This window comes from Pongo pygmaeus, chromosome 17 (genome assembly GCF_028885625.2).
Source record: "Pongo pygmaeus isolate AG05252 chromosome 17, NHGRI_mPonPyg2-v2.0_pri, whole genome shotgun sequence".
NCBI classification, from domain to species: Eukaryota; Metazoa; Chordata; class Mammalia; order Primates; family Hominidae; genus Pongo; species Pongo pygmaeus.
This window is the reverse complement of record NC_072390.2, coordinates 94,423,501-94,443,686: the sequence shown is the minus strand read 5'-3', so window position 1 is coordinate 94,443,686 and position 20,186 is coordinate 94,423,501. Positions and strand designations below refer to the sequence as shown.

Below are 20,186 nucleotides of genomic sequence, written 5' to 3'. Positions count from 1 at the left end.
CCTTAACGGTGTTAGGTGACAGTCTAACAAGTAAAGACAGACAACCAAATGTGAAAGAGAAAATAAGAGGTTCTAGAAGGACCTATTAATAGTATGGGGTTGACCATACAAATAGCCCACCCTCAGAAATCACCAAGAAAACTCACTGTTCACCACTTGGAGGATACGGAATGTCCCATTCCAGAGACAGGGTGGAAGCCCTTGAGGGACCCGCCATAGGAAAATGCCTCCACTGTACAGGAAGTACATGACCAACAACAGCCTGTATCAAGTCTTCTCAAAGTCTCCTCAACGAGGCAGGACGCTGCCTCCACAAATATGCTGCCTCTGCAAGCATGATGCTCTTTTCTGTCACGAACCTCAAAGGCCAAAGGGCCAAGATCAGAGAGAACAACGGGGGCTGGAGAGGAGAAGAGAGAAGGACAGGGATAATGTGGCAAGGACAAGAATGCGGCATGGAAGAGATTTAATACAAGCACACACTGGGGGCTTAGCTCATCGAGAAAATACCTCCCTAAGACTCTCAGGGGAGAAACAGACATAGCACTCCAAATTAAGGGAGGAGTCATGGAATTTATTCCATACTGTACTCCAAACTTGCCCACAGCTACCCCTTCTTCAAAAAATGTATGGAGTTATACATGTCTACTGGAAAGTCACTTCTTTCTCCCCCAAAAAGGGAAAGGTTACTAAAATTTACTAAGCATCTACTTATGAGGTGCCAGTCATGGCCTACCTGCAATATCTGATGTCCTGCGAGACAGAAGGAAAAACTGTCCCTATTTTAGGCTCAGAGGTAAAGTACCCCAAGGTCTCCCAAGTGAGTGAAGAGTGCCATGATTAGGTCCATCTGACTCCAAACCCGTTACACAAGAACACATAGCTCAGCCCCCCACCTCAGCACTTCAACCAAGAGTTGACTTACTGAACAGCTGCAACTGCAATACACAAATGTAAAAAAACAAAAACAAACAAACAAATAAAAAACACCTATTTGGGTTATTTGTTGTTATAGTCATTTGCTTATTTTTATAGTCACTGGCTGAACTACTCCTAGGAAATCTATCCCCCTGCAGGATGCAGACACGGACCCCCTGCTCAGACTCTGCAGTCGCCAGGCTGAACTGCCACTGCCAAGTCTTCTTCTATTTTTCTTGGCTTTCCGGAGGTTGCTTCTGGCTCCACGTAAACCACTTTCTGGTAAATGTGATGGCAGCAGTGGCCCCTCTGGAGTGGCGGATGCAAAGACGCCAGCTGCAATGAGGGAGGTGTGCCTAGGGCTGCATGCTCCACGGAGCTGGCAGGATCCCCATCCCCTTCCGAGTTGGCAGGTATGCATGTGCTCGGGGCAGTGGTGACATGCCCGGCACTCTGCCGGCTTGGCCCTCCCCAGACTTTGGGCGCAAACAAGCACGGGAGGGTGGCTCGGGGCAGGCATGCAGGCACCCCTTGGGACAAACAGCCTGGGCACCATACATGGCATGTTGGTGGGAGTCCCACAAGTTCCTGGGCAAAAATGGGCAGGTCCCCTGTGAAACCCCTTCAAGCCAGGAACAACCTGAAGCCTCGGGGCCGGGCTGCCAGTTCCCAGTGAGGTCCACTGCCGGAAGTGAGGACTTCATTGATGACCATACAGCCAATCGGATAGTGCTTTTTCTAGGCCCGCCCATGGCTGCCCATGGACCAATCAGCATGCACTTCCTCCCTTCTAAGTTCATTAAAAATCCAGTTTCAGCCAGACACACAGAAATTGGGACTACCAGCTGTGGGAAGGAGCTACCCTCTCCGGGTCCCCTCTATGCTGAGGGCTGCACACTCCACGGGCCAACCTGCCTGCAGATAAAAGCTACCCAACTCCAGGTCCCCTGTCCGCCGAGGGCTGCACACTCAACAGAACGACCTGCCTGCTGATAGGAGCTACCTACTCCGGGTCTCCTCTCCACTGAGAGCTGCAATCATCCGGACCACCTGCCTGGGGAGAGGAGCTACCCACTTAGCGTCTCCTGAGAGCTGTACTGTCGCTCAATAAACCACCTCTTTGCCTTGCTTACCCTCCAGTTGTCCATATACCTTGTTCTTCCTGGATGTGGGACAAGAACTTGAGACCAGCTCAATGGTGGGAATGAAAGAGCTGTAACACAAACAGGGTAGAAACACGCCCTGCCACTCGCCTTATTGCAAGCAATGAGAAGGAGAGAAGAGCTGTGGCTCTTCAGAGAGCCCAGACTTAACGGCTTACTGAGCCAGGGCTGTGACAACCTCTTTGGGGCTCTGCTGTTCCTAGCGTCTCCAAGCCTCCTGGGGCCACGTTTCCTGGTGCCCGCAGTGGAAGCCGCTTACGGAGCACCTGATTTGGCCACAGCCTCACACGCAGCCGGCACCTGGAGCTGCCTGGCTGTGTGCAGTGGCCAGACCCCACGCTCACTCACACACCCCTTGCCACTCTGTTCCGGGCTCGCCCTTGGCAGGCATGGGATCCGGGCCGGCAGCACAAGCTAAGCAAAGGGCCCAGTAGGCAGAATGAGCCCAGCGGGCCTAAGCAAAACTTGGAAAAAGGCTCCACGGGCCATAGAGGTTTCTGGCTGGAAAAGCGACACCCCAAAGATCTTGTGACAAAAGGTGGTGCTCAGGCTGGCTTAGCTAGTTGGACTTCCACGCTTCATCACTGGCTGTGTGTGGCTTAGAGACCTCTCACAATTTAGGGATTTCACAACTTTGCCCGTGTTCAGTCAGGGATGGGTGGCTTGGAGGTCTTTTCCATTGACTCCTGGGACCATCACCCTTGGGTGCAAAAACCATCTTCCAGGCTGACAGGGAGGCCTGTGATGTCATGTGTAAGCTCAGCATTGTAGGACCCACCTTGGGGACAGAGGACCATGCATCATTTGGCCAGCTCAGACGTTGTAAGTAAGCCCCTTGGGTCAGTGAGCTCTGGCATCATGGAGGGCTGTTATCACCCAGCGAGTCCTTTCACATTTGCCCCAAGTCCCACTGCAGCTGCTTCTGAGAGCACCTAGCACATGCTCACAGTCTCCCGGCTCCAGGATAAGCTGGATCTAGGACTCTCCATGAAGCTTATGGCTGGGTTGCTGTTTCTGCTCTCTGAAATGGTGGCCACCAAGCTCTCCAGTGTTCTCAACGACATCCTCAGAAATGAACTCTGCCAGGCTATTTTTCAAACAAAGTCTGTAGGTAAAGCTGCAGACATCTCAGTGCTTAGGACCTGTCTCTCACCCTGGGCAGAACCTCTGGAGTATGGCATTGGAGCTGGGGACAGGACAGCAGCCAGCTCTACCAGGAGGGATACTCAGGTCATCAAGTAGGCACTGGGCATGGGGTTGTGGTGTAGCCCCTCCAGCATTGTCACCTCTGCCTTACAAGCTGCTGGGGCTGGGACTCACTGGGCTACAATGCTCAGGAGCCGAGGTAGAGTCTAGAATCTAGTCCACTTTAGGTTACTTGATGTTAGTGCCCTAGGCCAAGCCTGTCAGGAATTGGGCTTCTGCAACATGAGTCTGGGGAAAATAAGAACCATGGCCAGCCCCTCCTGGGTGGGGCTGCAGCCGTAGCCTAGGAAGTGCAGGAAGGCAGAGCCCTTGACTTTGTGGCTGCAGGGGCTTAGAGTAGAGCTTCCTGCACATGGAGGTGGGGTAGAGAGGAGGATTAATAGGCCATGGCTCAATTTCGCAGACTCAATCTGTTCTCACTGAGAAAGAAGGTCTCGAAAAATATTAAAATAAGTATTCCTAAAGGTAAATAACTGAACAATTAAGGTTAATTTTAGAGATTCTCTTCAATGGATGAAAAGCCCTCCATAGTTTTCAACTAAGGACAATTTACATTTGGCAACTTCTAGAGACACTGTTGGTTTTCACAACTGGAAAGGAAGTTAGGGGAATGCTACTGGCTTCTGGTGGAATGAGGACAAGATTATTCTCAACACCCAACAGTACAGAAGACAGACCTACCCACCACAGCAGAGACATACTGGGCCCAAAGCACCAACAGTGCTAGGTAGAGGTGAGAATGCCTGCTCTGGAGGCTTCCATCCCAAAGCTGGCATAAAAGAGTAGGCAGAGCCAGACAGTCAGAAGCTGAACACCAGCCCTGTAACTGACTACTCAACGCTCCCTTTCAAGTAACTTGACCTTGTTAGACCTCAGTTTTTTTTATCTGTATAAGACTTACCCTGGAGTTATGTTGTAAAATTCAGGGAAAATACGTGAAAGCCTGTCATGAGTGTCATATACTGGGAACTCGTATCATGGTAGCTAGTTGTTTCTCAAATTTGGAGAAATCATTAAAGTAGGTTATGTAAGAACAGATCTTCAAATGGCTTAGTCCAGCCCACCCTTTCCACAGAACATTCTACAACTAAAATGTCCATGCAAATCCACATCCATAGTACCCTCATTTCCCCCTCTGAACCTCCTAAAAGTATTTCCACATGCTACTGAGCATTCTTGTGGTCTCTTACTCTACACAAATATTAAATGTTTTTCTCTCCTAGCTGATGCATTTTCAACTAATTATAGCTTCTAGCAACTCAGTGCCTAAATCTGCCCTATCTATGTAACTACCTCACCAATTTTATTTCATTTATTTTTTGAGATGGAGTCTGGCTCTGTCGCCCAGCCTGGAGCGCAGTGGCGCGATCTCAGCTCACTGCAAACTCCACCTCCCGGGTTCACGCCATTCTCCTGCCTCAGCCTCCCGAGTAGCTGGGACTACAGGCGCCCACCACCATGCCCGGCTAACTTTTTTTTTGTATTTTTAGTAGAGACGGGGTTTCACCATGTTAGCCAGGATGGTCTCGATCTCCTGACCTCGTGATCCACCTGCCTTGGCCTCCCAAAGTGTTGGGATTACAGGCATGAGCCACCATGCCCAGCCACCAATTTTATTTTTAATCCTTTTAACTACCCTGTAATGTGGGAATTATCTTTGTTAAAATGGAATCTGGGACATACAGAGACATTAACCCACCTGTCTAAGGCACAAAAAGATCAAGAGCCATGAAAGGATTCTCCAGTTATTGGCGTTATCAATTAAAGTTATATCTGAGACAATGTCATCTGATTACATATACTTTAAAAATTATAGGGCTGGGCACAGTGACTCACGTCTGTAACCTCAACACTTTAGGAGGCCAAGACGTGAGAAAGGCTTGGGCCCAGAAGTGCAAGACCAGCTTGGGCAACACGAGAAAACCCCATCTCTACAAAAACTAAAAAATAAAAAATTAGAGGGGCATGGTAGCAAGCACCTGTAGTCCCAGCTACTCGGGAAACTGAGGTGGAAGGATCACTTGAGCTCAGGAGTTCGAGACTGCAGTCAGCTATGATTAAGCCACAGCACTCCAGCCTGGGACAGTGCGAGACCTTTTCTGTCTCTGGCTGTCTGTCTCTGTCTCCGTGTGTGTGTGTGTGTGTGTGTGTGTGTGTGTGTGTGTGTGTGTGTGTGTGTGTGTGTGTGTGTGTGTGTGTGTGTGTGTGTGTGTGTGTGTGTGTGTGTGTGTGTGTGTGTGTGTGTGTGTGTGTGTGTGTGTGTAAAATAAAATATGAAAATAAAATATAAAAATATTAAAACAAGTATTCCTAAAGGTAAATAACTAAACAATTGAGGTTAATTTTAGAGATTTTAGAGACATATATTATACATACACATATATATATACACACACACACATACATATATTTAAATAAACCATGTTATGGGTTATTTGCCAAAGAATTATAAAAAAAATTTTTAAAAAATATTGCACAAGCTCACTGGTTTCAACTAAGAAGCAGTACAAGAAACTTTGCAGTGCATATTATTTTAAAGTTAGTTTTTTTCCTAGATTGAATTTTCCCCTTTATGTATGTGTGAATGTTCTGATATAAAATATTAAAGTAACATAAAATGGACTAGATTCTAGACTCTATCTGACACATCTGTGAGATGTCAATGCCATTCACTCTGCTCTAGATTTTCTATTACATAAAGAAAAAAACAAGTGAGAATCTCTGGAGTATCATAAATTTCCTGCATTCTGTGTTTCTAAAAGTGAAATAAATATCTAAATTTCTGTAAACTTATTAAACACTGAAAAAATAGCTGCCTTTGTTTAAAGAAAAAAGCCATGCCTCATGTTAAATCATATGCTATTTTTTAAACTTAGAGAAAAACAACATGTTATTACTTTTACTCAAGTTAAGTACAGTTAAAAATACTAACCTTGCAATAACTGAGGTGACTTAAAGAGAGAAAGAATGAACTCTAGCAAGTCAGAAATATGGCCAGCTTGACTTATTTCACAAGAACTGCATCTAATAATTTTTAACAGAAAGCACTCGCTAAAACTGACGCCAGTTAAGGCTCAGCAAAAAATGTATTATTAAGTTGGTCTGCTTATATCCTATTAGACTGCTTATGAATACTTGATTTTATTTTATACAATTGACAAGAGTCAACAGAAAAGGATAGGCTTAATGACAATTAAATTAAGATCAACTCGTGTATGTGTCACATAGGAGGGTGCATCAAGTGTGCTGAAGAAACTGACGGGACACCATCGAAGCACAAGTCTGTCACATTGCATAATAAGTTACCCTGTAATATTAGGAGACTTCCTACAACAGCTCACAAATCCAATAGCTCTGAAAGAGATGGGCTAGGGTATACGGCCAACAAAACAAAGACAGGCATTGACTTTGCATTTATAATACCAGATCGTCTGCCATTAAACTTAATTTTTAAATCATTTATATGATTTAATGACTCTGCATGAAATTTTCAAGCTGGTAGCAAGACGAATAGCACTACAGAGGCCATGTGGATGAGTACAGTGTCATTTAACCACCACCCCATCCCACTAACAAGTGACAGCTGAGGTACTATAATATGTCCCAAACGCTTAAAGTATAATGTCATCACTTAGGAGACAAGCGAAAAAGATATTGGCATTTATAAGAGATTGATGAAAATTAGTTCTAAAGCATTAATTTCTCTTAATACCACTAAAAGAATTCTGTGCACTCTGGAGACATTTGATCTGAATTAAGAAAGTGATGAAGCAATTGATTAATTGGAATTTAAGCCATCAGTCACCAGATCCATCAACAGCTTCATTTACATTCTAAACAATCAGCTCACAGCCCAACCCAATATTCTGCGTTAATGCACACTCAATACGATGCCAGGAGCAGCCCACCATGCTGTACTGACAAGCAGCCAGCTGCCCGTGTTCAAGCTGGGAGGTGCTGCATGTATTAACGCTTAGGACTTCCACCATATCTAAGATTTAAAATATTCTTATTATAATAAACAGTGTATTATCAGATTTTTTCCAAACTGAAACTAAAAAGCAATAAAATAATATTAAAACTGTTAGTAGATACAAAAATTCAGTACATTTGTAATCTACTGAAAACAACTAGGCAATAAGATAACTTTAATTACTTAAAAATCACACAAACAGAATTTCTAAAGCTAAGAATTCTTGATTGAAAGCAATATTATAACACAAATTTTATATAGCTTGAAAGCTATTTGGTCTATTTTATAAGGAGAAGAAAAATAGCATGAAAAAACAATCTGACTTCTTTTTTTTTGAGATGGAGTCTCGCTCTGTCGCCCAGGCTGGAGTGCAGTGGTGTGAACTCAGCTCACTACAAGCTCCGCCTCCCGGGTTCACACCATTCTCCTGCCTCAGCCTCCTGAGTAGCTGGGACTATAGGCGCCTGCCACCACGCCCGGCAAATTTTTTGTATTTTTCTAGAGACGGCGTTTCACCATGTTAGCCAGGATGGTCTCGATCTCCTGACCTCGTGATCCACCCATCTCGGCCTCCCAAAGTGCTGGGATTACAGGCATGAACCACCGCACCCGGCCCTGACTTCTTAATACCTGCATTGAGTAACTATTATTTTAACAATTTAAATTTGACAGAAAAAATAAAACTGAGGATGAAAATAGAAGCATAGGTTAAAACAAACTACAGCAGGGTCCTAACTTGAACCCATCAATAATCTTCCAGGGATATGTAAACAATAAAAAATCTGGTGTACGTGTGCAGTGTATACATTTTTCTGAGGAAAGAGGTGATAATTCTTAAGATTCTCAAAGGGATCCACGACCTTCAAAATATTATCACTCCACTACAAAGAGTGATTCTTCCTACAACATGGAATGTAAGACAAAATTAGAGAGAAATGTTTTAAAACATCATCAATTTGAAAGTGTTATTTATCCAAGGTTAACACAATATCTCATTTGAGTAATGTTCTAATATTCCATTTATGTTTTTCTGTCTTACTATGGCTTTAAAATGATGCAGTGAAACATTAAGAGGCTGAGGAAGAATTTCCAAAATTGCTATTGGTGGCCGGGCTCAGTAGTTTACACCTATAACCCCAGCACTTTGGGAGGCCGAGGCAGGTGGATCGCTCGAGGTCAGAAGTACAAGACCAGCCTGGCCAATGTGGTAAAACCCCATCTCTACTAAAAATACAAAAATCAGCCAGGCGTGGTGGCGCGCCTGGAGTCCCAGCTACTCAGGAGGCTGAGGCAGGACAATCGCTGGAATCCGGGAGGCGGAGGTTGCAGTGAGCCGAGATCGCGCCACTGCACTCCAGCCTGGGTGACAAAGCGAGACCTCCTCCAAAAAAAGAAAAAAAAAAAAAAAAAAACCCATAAAATTGCTAATAGTCATATAATGTTAAGCAAGGTATTTACATTCTCCAGCCCTCAGATTCCTCTTCTGAAAACTGGACATTTCTAAACACCTTTCAGCTTTAAAGTGCTTGACTTTGTTCATAATTTATCTTCTAACACAATCTACATAATCTTTTCCACTTAATTAATTACCCAAAACTGTTTTCATATTTGGAATGGTATCTTCCATATATTTCTATCACAATTGTTAAAAGGGCAATTAATACAATAGCATCTCCCAAATTAAAGCATTTTGTTATTCATTACACTGGATACACATTTGTAAAACAGGACAAATAAATCATAAATAAGTAGGTGAAGTAAGCAGGGACGGCAGTATAAAAACCTCTGAAAATATACTTCTGTGTAACTGCAATGAGAAGACTAGTGAAAATTGCCAAAAGCAACTGTTTCAGAACTCTGGAAAATAACCGGACTTGAAAGAATTCCAGGAGCATTTATTCAACAAAAACACTAAACCTAGCTAAGAGTGAGCTGGGTTAGTTAAAATCCCTGGGGCAATCACTAACAAAATAGTTTTTTAAGTACATTATAATAGAAATGATGGGGAATTAAAACATCACATTAGAAAATATTTAAAACAAAAGAAGGCAGTAATGGAGCAATAAAGACACACAAAAATATCACAAGACACACAGATCACAAACAGCAAAATTGCAGATGTAAATTCTGCTTTATCAGTAATTACATTAAATAGAAATGGATTAAAGGCTCCAATCAATAGGCAGAGACCGATGGAAACTTTCGAGTGTGCCACCTACCTCCCATCAGGCTCTGGTGTATAATCAGATGATATAAAGCCATGAATGAAGTTACAGTTTCCCAGGAAGAACATGTACATCACAAACATAGGTGTGCTTAGGACAGAACCCTGAGAAACACCATTTAAATTTCACAGAGAAAGGGGATGTAGGGTGAGGTCATGACGAAAAACATCTTATTCAAAAGGTTTGGCTGCAAAGCAAAGGACAGAGATGGGATGGTAGCTAGATAGGTGTGTTGGGTCACTGGGGGTTGGGGGTGGTCTTTGGTGACTGGGTAGAGACATGTTTCAATGCCTATAGGAAGAAGGCAATGGAGCTGTAGTTGAAAGTGGCGGGGTTGAGGGGAGGGTTGATGGCTAAGAGTTAATCAACAGGTGGTAAAGGCAGACAGGAGAAACACTGAGAAAGTTGGAATAAGCTGCCTTCAAGAACGGGCCTAGTCAACGGGAACACTGTGGGTTACACAGTGAACTCTACTGATTCACAGAGCTCCAGTCAGATGCTTGTGTGGCTTTCTCAGCTGGAACTCTACAGCCAGGTATGAGAGAAGAGACACTGGAGAGACTGATGTAGGGCTGTAAGGCTGATCAGGCAGGATAACAGGGCAAAGGGAGCTCATCTGGATGGGGAGAATAATAATAATTAGCAAGTGTACATACCTGCTAAGATTTTAAATGGATACATTTTGCTGGATGTGAATTTTCCTAAATAAAGCTGATTTTTTTAAACAAGCAGACTGACAGAATAAATGAAAAATCATGATGCAGTTACATGCTGTCTACAAGACACACACTTCGTGTTCAAAGACACAAATAGGTAGAAAGTATGACAACAGAAAAAAGGTGCAAACAATAACCAAACGAGAAGTGCATGGCTGAAGATAGTTTATAATGATAAAAGGGTCAATCTGCCAAGCAAACATAAATATATTACATCTAATAGCAGAACTTCAAATACATGAATCAAAATCTGACAGAACAGAAGGAAAAACAGAGAAATAGTGACAAACTTCAGTACTCCACGTTCAATAATGGATAGGACAACTAGATAGAAGATGAACAAAAAAAGAAGATTTGAACAATGCTGCAGACCTAGAACAAAATCTATGGAACATTCCACTCAACAGGAGCAGAATGTAGATTTTCCTCAAGTGCATACCGAATATTCTCAAGGATACCCAGTATGTTAGGACATTTTTCACAAAATGTGAATAAACTTCAAAGGATAGAAATCATATAAAGTATGTTCTCCAACTACAATGGAATGAAATTAGAAATCAATAACGGAAGGAAATTTAGAAAATGTATAAATATGAGGAAATTCACATTCATTAATAAACAATGAATCAGGCCAGATAAGGTGGCTCACACCTGCAATCCCAGTGCTTTGGGAGGCTAAGGTGGGAGGATCACGTGAGGCCAGGCGGTCGAGACCAGCCTGGGCAACATAGCAACAGACACAGCCTGTCTCTACATCAAAATTTAAAAATTACCCAGGTGTGATGGTGTATGCCTGTATTGCTAGCTACCTGGGAGGCTGAGGAAAGAGAACTGCTTGAGCCCAGGGGTTCAAAGTTACAGTGATCATCATAGTGAACTATAATCATGTCACTGCACTCCAGCCTGGGTAACAAAGCAAGATCCTGTCTCTACAAAAATAAAATAAAAACTAAAAATAAATAAGCAATGAATCAAAGAAGATATCACAAGGGAAATTAGAAAATAATTTTGAGATGTATGGCCAAACCTCATGAAATACAGCAAAGCAGTACTTAGATGGAAATTTGTAGTTATGAACACCTGTACTAAAAAAGACCCTCAAGTAAATAATCTAACTTTCCACCTTAAACTACAAAAAGAAGACTAAACTGAACAGAAAACAAGTGGAAGGAAGAAAACAATAAAAACAGAAACCAATAAATGAAATAAAGAACAGAAGAACAAGTGAGAAAAATCATTAAAACCAAAAGCTGGTTATTTTAAAAGATAACAAGATTGACAAACCTTTAAGCTAGAGTGACCAAGAAAAAAAGAGAGAAGAGTTCAATTACTAAAATCAGGAACAAAGGAGGGTACATTACTACCAACATGACAGAAATAAAAAGGACTGTAAGGAAATCCTAAAAACAACTGCATGGCCGCAGATTAGATAACCTAGATAAAGTGGACAAATTATGAAAAAGACACAAACTACCAAAACTGACTCGGAAAGAAATAGATAATTTGAATAACCCTGTAACAAGTAAAGAAACTGAATTAGTAATTTTTAAAAAATCAGAGTAAACTCCAGTCCCAGAGGGTTTCATGGGTGAATTCTATCAAACACTTAACGAAGAATTAATAATAATTCTTCACAAACTCTTCCAAAAAATAGAAGAAAGTACACTTCTTAACTCATTCCACTAAGGCCAGTATTACCCTGACACCAAAACAAAAATAACACAAGAAAAAGCAAAAACAAAAACTATAAGTCAATATGTGTTTTTTTTTTTTTTTTTTTTTTTGAGACGGAGTTTCACTCTCGTCACCCAGGCTGGAGTGCATTAGCACAATCTCGGCTCACTGCAACCTATGCCTCCCAGGTTCAAGTGATTCTCCTGCCTCAGTGTCCTGAGTAGCTAGAATTATACGCCTGTGCCACCACGACTGGCTAATTTCTCTCTCTGTGTGTGTGTGTGTGTGTGTGTGTGTATATATATATATTTTTTTTTTTTTTAGTACAGACAGGGTTTTGCCATGTCGGCAAGGCTAGTCTCGAACTCCTGACCTCAAGTGATCCACCCACCTCAGCCTCCCAAAGTGCTGGGACTACAGGTGTGAGCCACCACGCCCAGTCCAATACATCCTTTAAAAACAGATGCAAAAAAAGCCTTAACAAAACAGTCGCAAATCAAACCCAGCAACACACAGAAGGACTACACGCCCACGATCAAGGGATATGTATTCTGGCCTCCGTCTGTGGTTGAGAAGATGAGCCTTTCCGGGGACTGGAGGGCCTGCAGAGTTCTCCCACTCAGCAGTGACAAACTATGAAGGCAGCCTACCCACTGCACTGTAAAAGCACCTAAATGGTCTCATTACACTATTGTTAAGAAGAGCAGAATTACTTGAAAAAAGATCACATTATACTCCAATATTGGCAAATGATGGCCTCAAAATATAAGCATTAACACTTCAAAAGCAAATAATGCCACTTGCAAAGAGAATTAGTAAGAAGGCTTCCAGAATGAAGAGCAATTAGGATGAGCAATCAGTTAAGGAAACACCAGCTATCGTGAAAGATTAGCCTTGCGAATGGAACTGCTTAACGATAGTTTATACAGAGTCCATGTGATAATGCAAGGGGAGGGGCTCTCTTCCATACATTCATTCAGGACACCAGGCTGATGGAAGCTTTGGCATCTTTAACAAGCAGTTTCCAAGACTGCCCTAGTCATGGCCATCTAACCAGCAAGGTGGAAGAGATGAGCAGGTGCCTGCAGGAGAGGTTAGGTGCAGGGCTAGATGTGGCATACAGACTTGGCTCTCCCTCTTTGGCCAGAGTTCAGTGACATGGGACCAGCTAACTAGGCAGGAAAGGGAGTCTAGCTGTGTTTCCAAGAGGAAAGAGAAATGGGCTGGAAGTAGCCAGCCAGTCCCTGCCACAGTTGGGAAAATAAAAGCTCACATGAAACAACACATAATAAACGTATCAAGTGTACAGAAGTCACTTGATTATTGGGTAGAGCTGATCTCCCGTTAATCGCAGAATTCATCTCACAATGTAAGTAACCATGTAACTACAACTGGTAGAAAGAGAAAACATTTGGCCGGGTGCAGTGACTCACGCCTGTAATCCCAGCACTTTGGGAGGCCAAGGTGGGCGGATCACGAGGTCAGGAAATCGAGACCATCCTGGCTAACATGGTGAAACCCCGTCTCTACTACAAATACAAAAAATTAGCTGGGCATGGTGGTGGGCGCCTGTAGTCCCAGCTACTCAGGAGGCTGAGGCAGGAGAATGGCGTGAACCCGGGAGGCGGAGCTTGCAGTGAGCGGAGATCGCGCCATCGCACTCCAGCCTGGGCGACAGAGTGAGACTCCGTCTCAAAAGAGAAAACATTCTTCTTCTTTGACAAAAATGTCCCTCCTAAAAGTATGTTGTTTATAAATGAGAAAAATTAAATCAACAACTCTGAAATCTAACAGTCCTTTCTACAGTTTTCACACTAGAAATAAGATATATGCTGAGTTTTTAATAAAAATAATGACATGCTTAGCTTCCTATAAAAACTACTGTTCATTTATAAATAATGTCAGGAATGTAGGGCAGAAAAAAACTCTGGATATTACTTGATATACCTCCCTCATCTCAGAGATGATGAAAACGTGTGCACACTTGGCAAGGTCCCATAACTAGAAACTGGCCAAAGTGATTCAAACTCAGGTTTCCCAATTTCCAACAATTTTTCTATTTGGCCACACTGGGCTTCTATCCAATTACCTCTTTTCCATCTTTGTATTTTTGAAAGCTCAGGTCATATAAACAGCATTTTTTCTGCAAAGTCTGCATCAACTCAATAGGCAAAATTATCTGTTCCCACATAGCCCCAAACATTTCTGAGTACAGTACCTATACAATCAGGATTACTGCTGTCAATGTATGCACTTCCACCAAGGCTATAAACTCTTGGAAAGTTGCTCCCTTTTGTATCTTAAGCAACAATTAGTGCCTGGTACATATTAATAATAAGTGGTTAATAAGTATTTGCTGAATTGCTGAATAAAACTGCAAATGCAAAATAGCCATCAAATTTTAAGTAACATCATCATTTAATTAGATGTCAGTATGAATCTGAATGAAAACACTCATTGGATACATAGGTCCTGAAAGGATTATTTTTAAACAAACATATTTCACAGGAAACACCCTTTTAAATATTGACAATTAAATATAATTTAGATTGTAATGAATTCAATATATTGTCATTCAAAGAAAATTTTTATAGGATACTTTTTACTTTTACCTGTTAAAGTGAAAATTAAACTATGAAAATACTAAATCATAGCAATGTAACTGGAGCACGTGTTTTTTCTTTGTAAAGTAGCTTCATATGAAAATGTGGACTCTTTTTTCAGAGGTTTCATGTGCTTATATTCAAAGTAAAATAGCATTTCTATAGAATATTCCTCATTGCTGCAGCATACTAAAAATGTAAGGAAAACAGTTTTTGCTTGTATAGATATTTGTACATTTGTTTTTGCAATAATAATATACAGTTAGGTAAGTTTTTTTAAATGTAAAAATACCTGCTTTTTCTGAAGTCCTAAGAAACACCATGTCCGATGGAATTCTTTGATTCTGCAAAGAGCATTATAAAAGATTAATTATCTGTATGCAGGTTTACAAATTAACACAATTCCATTCCAAAGAAGAAATAACTATGAAAACAACTAAGATAATATAATTAAAATTGTGCTGAAATAACGAACACAATTTGTATATAAAAAATTGATATTTTAATTCGCATTTTAGTTGAAATGCTAAGATTTTTTCCCCATGAGTGAGCCATATAATGATAGGTAGTAGTGACTTTAAAATGCTTCACGTCTGGTGGCTCATGCCTGTAATTCCAGCACCTCGGGAGGCTGAGGCAGGTGGATCATGAGGTCATGAGATCGAGACCATTCTGGCTGACGTGGTGAAACCTCGTCTCTACTGGGGAAAAAAAAAATGCAAAAAATTAGCCGGGCGTGGTGGCAGGCACCTGTAGTCCCAGCTACAGGCTGAGGCAGGAAAATGGTGTGAACCCGGGAGGCGGAGCTTGTACTGAGTGGAGACTGTGCCACTGCACTCCAGCCTGGGTGACAGAGCGAGACTCCATCTCAAAAAAAAAAAAGCTTCATGTCAGCCAGCCATGGTGGCTCACGCCTGTAATCCCAGTACTTTGGAAGGCCAACATGGGAGGATCACTTGAGGACAGGAGTTTGAGACCAGACGAGGCAACATGGCAAAGATCCACCTGTACAAAAAGTTTAAAAAGTAGCCGGTGTGGTGGCATGCCTGTGGTCTCAGCTACTAGGGAGGCTGAGGGCTGAGGATGGCTTGAGCCAGGAGGGTCAACGCAGCAGTGAGCCATGTTCATGCCACTGCACTTCAGCCTGGGCAGCAGAGCGAGACCCTGTTTAAAAAAAAAAAAAAAAAAAAAAAGCTTTATGTCTGAAAAAAACGTTAAATATTGCCATTTCTGTGGCCTCTGTTAGTCTGTACATGTAACACAGCAGGTACTGCCTTATAAAAAATTATGTCCTCCCTATTAGACTAAATGACCCTGGAAAGTGAGGACGACTGTGGTCCTCCAATGCCCACAAAACAGAGCACATCATACACAAAACACTTAACAGATGTGAAAGAATAAATCTATGACTGAGCAAGCCAACAAGCAAAAACCCCACAGATTTGAGGAGATATTCTTTCATGACACAGAAAAACTCAAAGATATTTTATGGCATATAAAAACTTTCACAAGTCACTATTCATACATTTAATCATTATCACTAATAGTTCTATCAACTGGGAAAGCTATAGCAGTCTAAAGAAAAAATATGTAATTGTACTAAGAATACGTCACATAATGTCATGAATTATGTATGATTTTTGAGAGCTAAGTAAAGACTTATCTAGCCATGGTAAATAAATGGATAATAAATGGTAAATGGATTGTCAGTCAACAGGTAACACGTTAAAGCTGAAGAAAGCTATGTTATTGGATAGAGCTATTTCTTTCTAACACTAGGGGAAAAAAACTAATATTAGCATGAAACCAATAAAAGATGTGCAAGACCTCTACACAAAAAACTATAAAATATCGTTGAGAGAAATTAAATGTGAGCATTAACTGTACAACCTAATAAAACTAAATTAAAATAGAGTAGTTAAGAAAAGATGAGATTACACCAAGACAGATGATTATACCAATACAAAACTAGATATCCAAAAATAGGTCCACATATATAGGGACACTATGAGAAAGATGAAACTGCCAATCAGTGGGGAAATAATTGTGTTTTCAATCAACAGCACTGAGAAAACCCAGTACCGTCAGGGGATGATGGGAGACGACATCTGACCTCGACTTCAATGTAAACACAAAAATCTATCTAGAATTACAGCTCTAAATGTGAAAGCCAAAATAATAAAATGCCTAAAAGAAAAAAAAATAGTTCTTTCCCCACTGAACTGTCGTCATTCACCAAACACGACAAGAATATTTTCATGACTTTTTGAGAGGTAAGGATGCTTAATAAAGACCATCAACAAAAACTGTCTTAAAAAACTAACCTTAAATGAAAAGATTAATAGCAGATTTCATTAAACTTAAGAATTTCTGTTCAACACAGCCTGCCAGGAAAGAAGAAGATATCTGCAACGCATATATAACTAAAAAAAGACTCCAAACCAGAGTACATAAAAGCCCACAAACTGATAAGAAAAGAAATAACTCAGAAGAGAAATGCCAAGAGATTTTAGCAGGCTTGTCACATAAAAGACAGGCACACACAAAATCATATGAAAAAGTAGTGAATCTTATTAGACTTCATAGAAATATGCATTAAAACCACTTCCACTAATTTACACTCCCACCAACAGTGTAAAAGCGTTCCTATTTCTCCACATCCTCTCCAGCATCTGTCGTTTCCTGACTTTTTAATGACTGCCATTCTGACTGGCATGAGACGGTATCTCATCGTGGTTTTGATTTGCTTTTCTCTAATGACCAATGATGATGAGCTTTTTTTCATGTTTGTTGGCTGCATAAATGTCTTCTTTTGAGAAGTGTCTGTTCATATCCTTCGCCCACTTTTTGATGGGGTTGTTTCATTTCTTGTAAATTTGTTTAAGTTCTTTGTAGATTCTGGATATTGGCCCTCTGTCAGATGGACAGATTGCAAAAATTTTCTCCCATTCTGTAGGTTGCCTGTTCACTCTGGGTTTAGGGGAGGCATAGCATCAGAAGAAATACCTAATGTAGATGACGGGTTGATGGGTGCAGCAAACCACCATGGCACGTGTATACCTATGTAACAAACCTGCACGTTCTGCACATGTATCCCAGAACTTCATAAAAAAAAAAAACACACACACACTTCTACATACATATCAGAAATGCTAATTTTAAAAGGCTGAAAATGCACATGCTGGCAAACACGCCAAGGCACTGCTGATTGGAGTAGAATTTGGTACACCACTTTGCAAAACCACGTGCAGGTTCTACCACAGCAGAACTGCATAACCCAAAACACAGCAGCTCCACTCCTAGGCACACCCGCAACAGCAATGTGTGGATGTATGCACCAAGAAATATAGTCAAATATGACACAAAAGTATCCTTCATGATAGGCAAAACTTAGATGTAACCTAAAAACCCATCAACAGGAAAATAGATAAAAACTACACTATATAACACCAAAATGGGTGGGTAACAACTCCACACAACAACATGGATGTATCTCATAAAGAACATGGGGTCAAAAAAGCACCTGCCCAAACACACTCCCACCTCGGTAAATTTTCTAGGCACTCTTGCCAAAAATCAATTAACCATAAATTTCAGTTTATTTCTGGATTCTCAATGTAATGCTAGTTCCTGTAAATGCTGATTACTGTAAATCTGTATTAAGTTTTGAAATAGTGAAGTGCGAGTATTCAAAGTTTGTCCGTCTTTTTTCAAAATTGTTTTGGCCATTCTGGGTCCCTTCAATGTCCATATGAATTTCAGAATCAGCCTGTCAATTTCTGCAAAGACATCAACTGGGATTTTGAGAGGGGTAACACTGAATCTATAGATCAATTTAGGGAACACTGCCTTTTGAATAACATATACTTCTAACCATGGGCATGAGCTGTCTTTACATTTACGTTGGTCTCTCTAATACGTTTCAACAATGATCATGGCTCACTGCAGCCTTGAATTCCTGGGCCCAAGCAATCCTCCTGCCTAAGCCTCCCAAGTAGCTAGGACAGCAGATGTGTGCCACTGTGTCTGGCTAATTCTTTAAATTTTGGTCTATGTTGTCCAGGCTCGTCTCAAATTCCTAGTTTTATGTGATCCTCTCGCCTTGGCCTCCCAAAGTGCTGGGATTACAGGTATGAGTCATCATGCCCGGCCTTTAAAAGTATTTTTTAAAATGTCATATTCAGACTCTTTATGTCCTTATTCTGTCTTATTTTCTATGGAGTACTCATAAACAAACTAGATAATTTCAAATAATTATGGACACTTTTTGTTTCTTTTTGCTTCCCCTCAAGACTAGGGGCACCACAAGAGCAAGGAGCCCTGTGTTCTCCTAACACCGCATGCCACGGTGTGAACGCACAGCTGCTTCTCTGACCAGTCACCCACCTGGGATATATGGACTTTCTGGAATTGAGCTACTGTGAATAATGTAGATGCAGACATTCCTGCACAGGTTTTTCTATCAACATAATTTAACATTTCTCTGTGATAAACGTCCAGGAGTGCAACTGTTGGGTAGTATGATAGTTACACTTTTTTTTTAAGAAACCATCCAGCGATTTTCCAGAATAACTGTATTATTTGTATTTCCACAAGCAATATACAAGTGATCCGCTTCTTCACATTGTTTCCGACATTTGGTATTGTCACCATTTTTTCATTTTAGCTGTTCTGATAGATGCATACTGATATTTCATTGTGTTTTAATTTGCATTTCCTGATGACTAACGATGTTGAATTCCTGTTCATGTGTTTATTTTTATTTTTTTGAGATAGAGTCTTGCTCTGTCACCAGGGTGGAGTGCAGTGGCGCAATCTTGGCTCACTGCAACCTCTGGCCTCCCGGGTTCTAGTGATTCTCCTGCCTCAGCCTCCCAAGTAGCTAGGACTATAGGTGCACACTACCACACCCAACTAATTTTTATATTTTCAGTAGAGAAAGGGATTCACCATGTTGGTGAAGATGGTCTCGATCTCTTGACCTCGTGATCCGCCCCCTTCGACCTCCCAAAGTGCCGGGATTACAGGTGTGAGCCACCGTGCCCGGCCCACGTGTTTGTTTTCTATCTGTAAATCTTTGTCAAAAAGTCTGTTGAAATCTTTTGCTCATTTTCTAATTTCAAATTTTTTTTTTTTTACTGTTAAGTTTTAGGAGTTTTTATATATTCTAGACAGAAATCTTTGTTGAATATATGGTTTACAAATATTTTCTCCATCTGTAGCTTTTCATTGTATTCACATGGTTTTCACAAGGCACACATTTTTAATTTTAATGATATGCAATTTGTCAATTTTTCCTTTTACACATTGTCCTTTTGGTATCAAGTCTAAGAAATATTTTCCTATTCCTAGATTCTAAATATATTTTTTTCTAAAAGTTTTGCAGTTTCACATTTTACATTAAGTCCATGATCTTTTTTTTAACCTCAGGATGCCCAGCGCCATTTGAGAAGGCTACCTTTTCTCCACTTAATCGTTTTCACACCTTTGTCTAATTCCGGTTTCTCTATGTTTTGTTAACCTTTGTTTCTATCCTTCTTCTACACTATGTTGACTAATGTAAACTATGCAATATGCCTTAACATCAAGGGTGATTCCTCCCACTTTATTTTTCTTGTCAAAGTTGGTTTAGCTATTCTACAACCTGTGCCTTTCTGAATTAGTTTTAGAATAAGATTATCTATGTCTTTAAAAATAAGAAGAAAAAA

General features: G+C 41.0%; 1 protein-coding gene across 7 annotated transcripts in view; it reads right to left on the bottom strand.

Annotated features, from left to right (window-relative positions):
* ATP9B (ATPase phospholipid transporting 9B (putative)) overlaps positions 1-20,186 on the bottom strand; it is a 305,466-nt gene that overhangs the window by 210,671 nt on the left and 74,609 nt on the right. For all 7 annotated transcript variants that reach the window (XM_054460401.2, XM_054460402.2, XM_054460403.2 and 4 more), the window contains one exon: positions 14,771-14,822. In XM_054460401.2, coding sequence (XP_054316376.1) covers positions 14,771-14,822 — 52 coding nt within the window. The remainder of the gene's footprint in view (positions 1-14,770; positions 14,823-20,186) is intronic.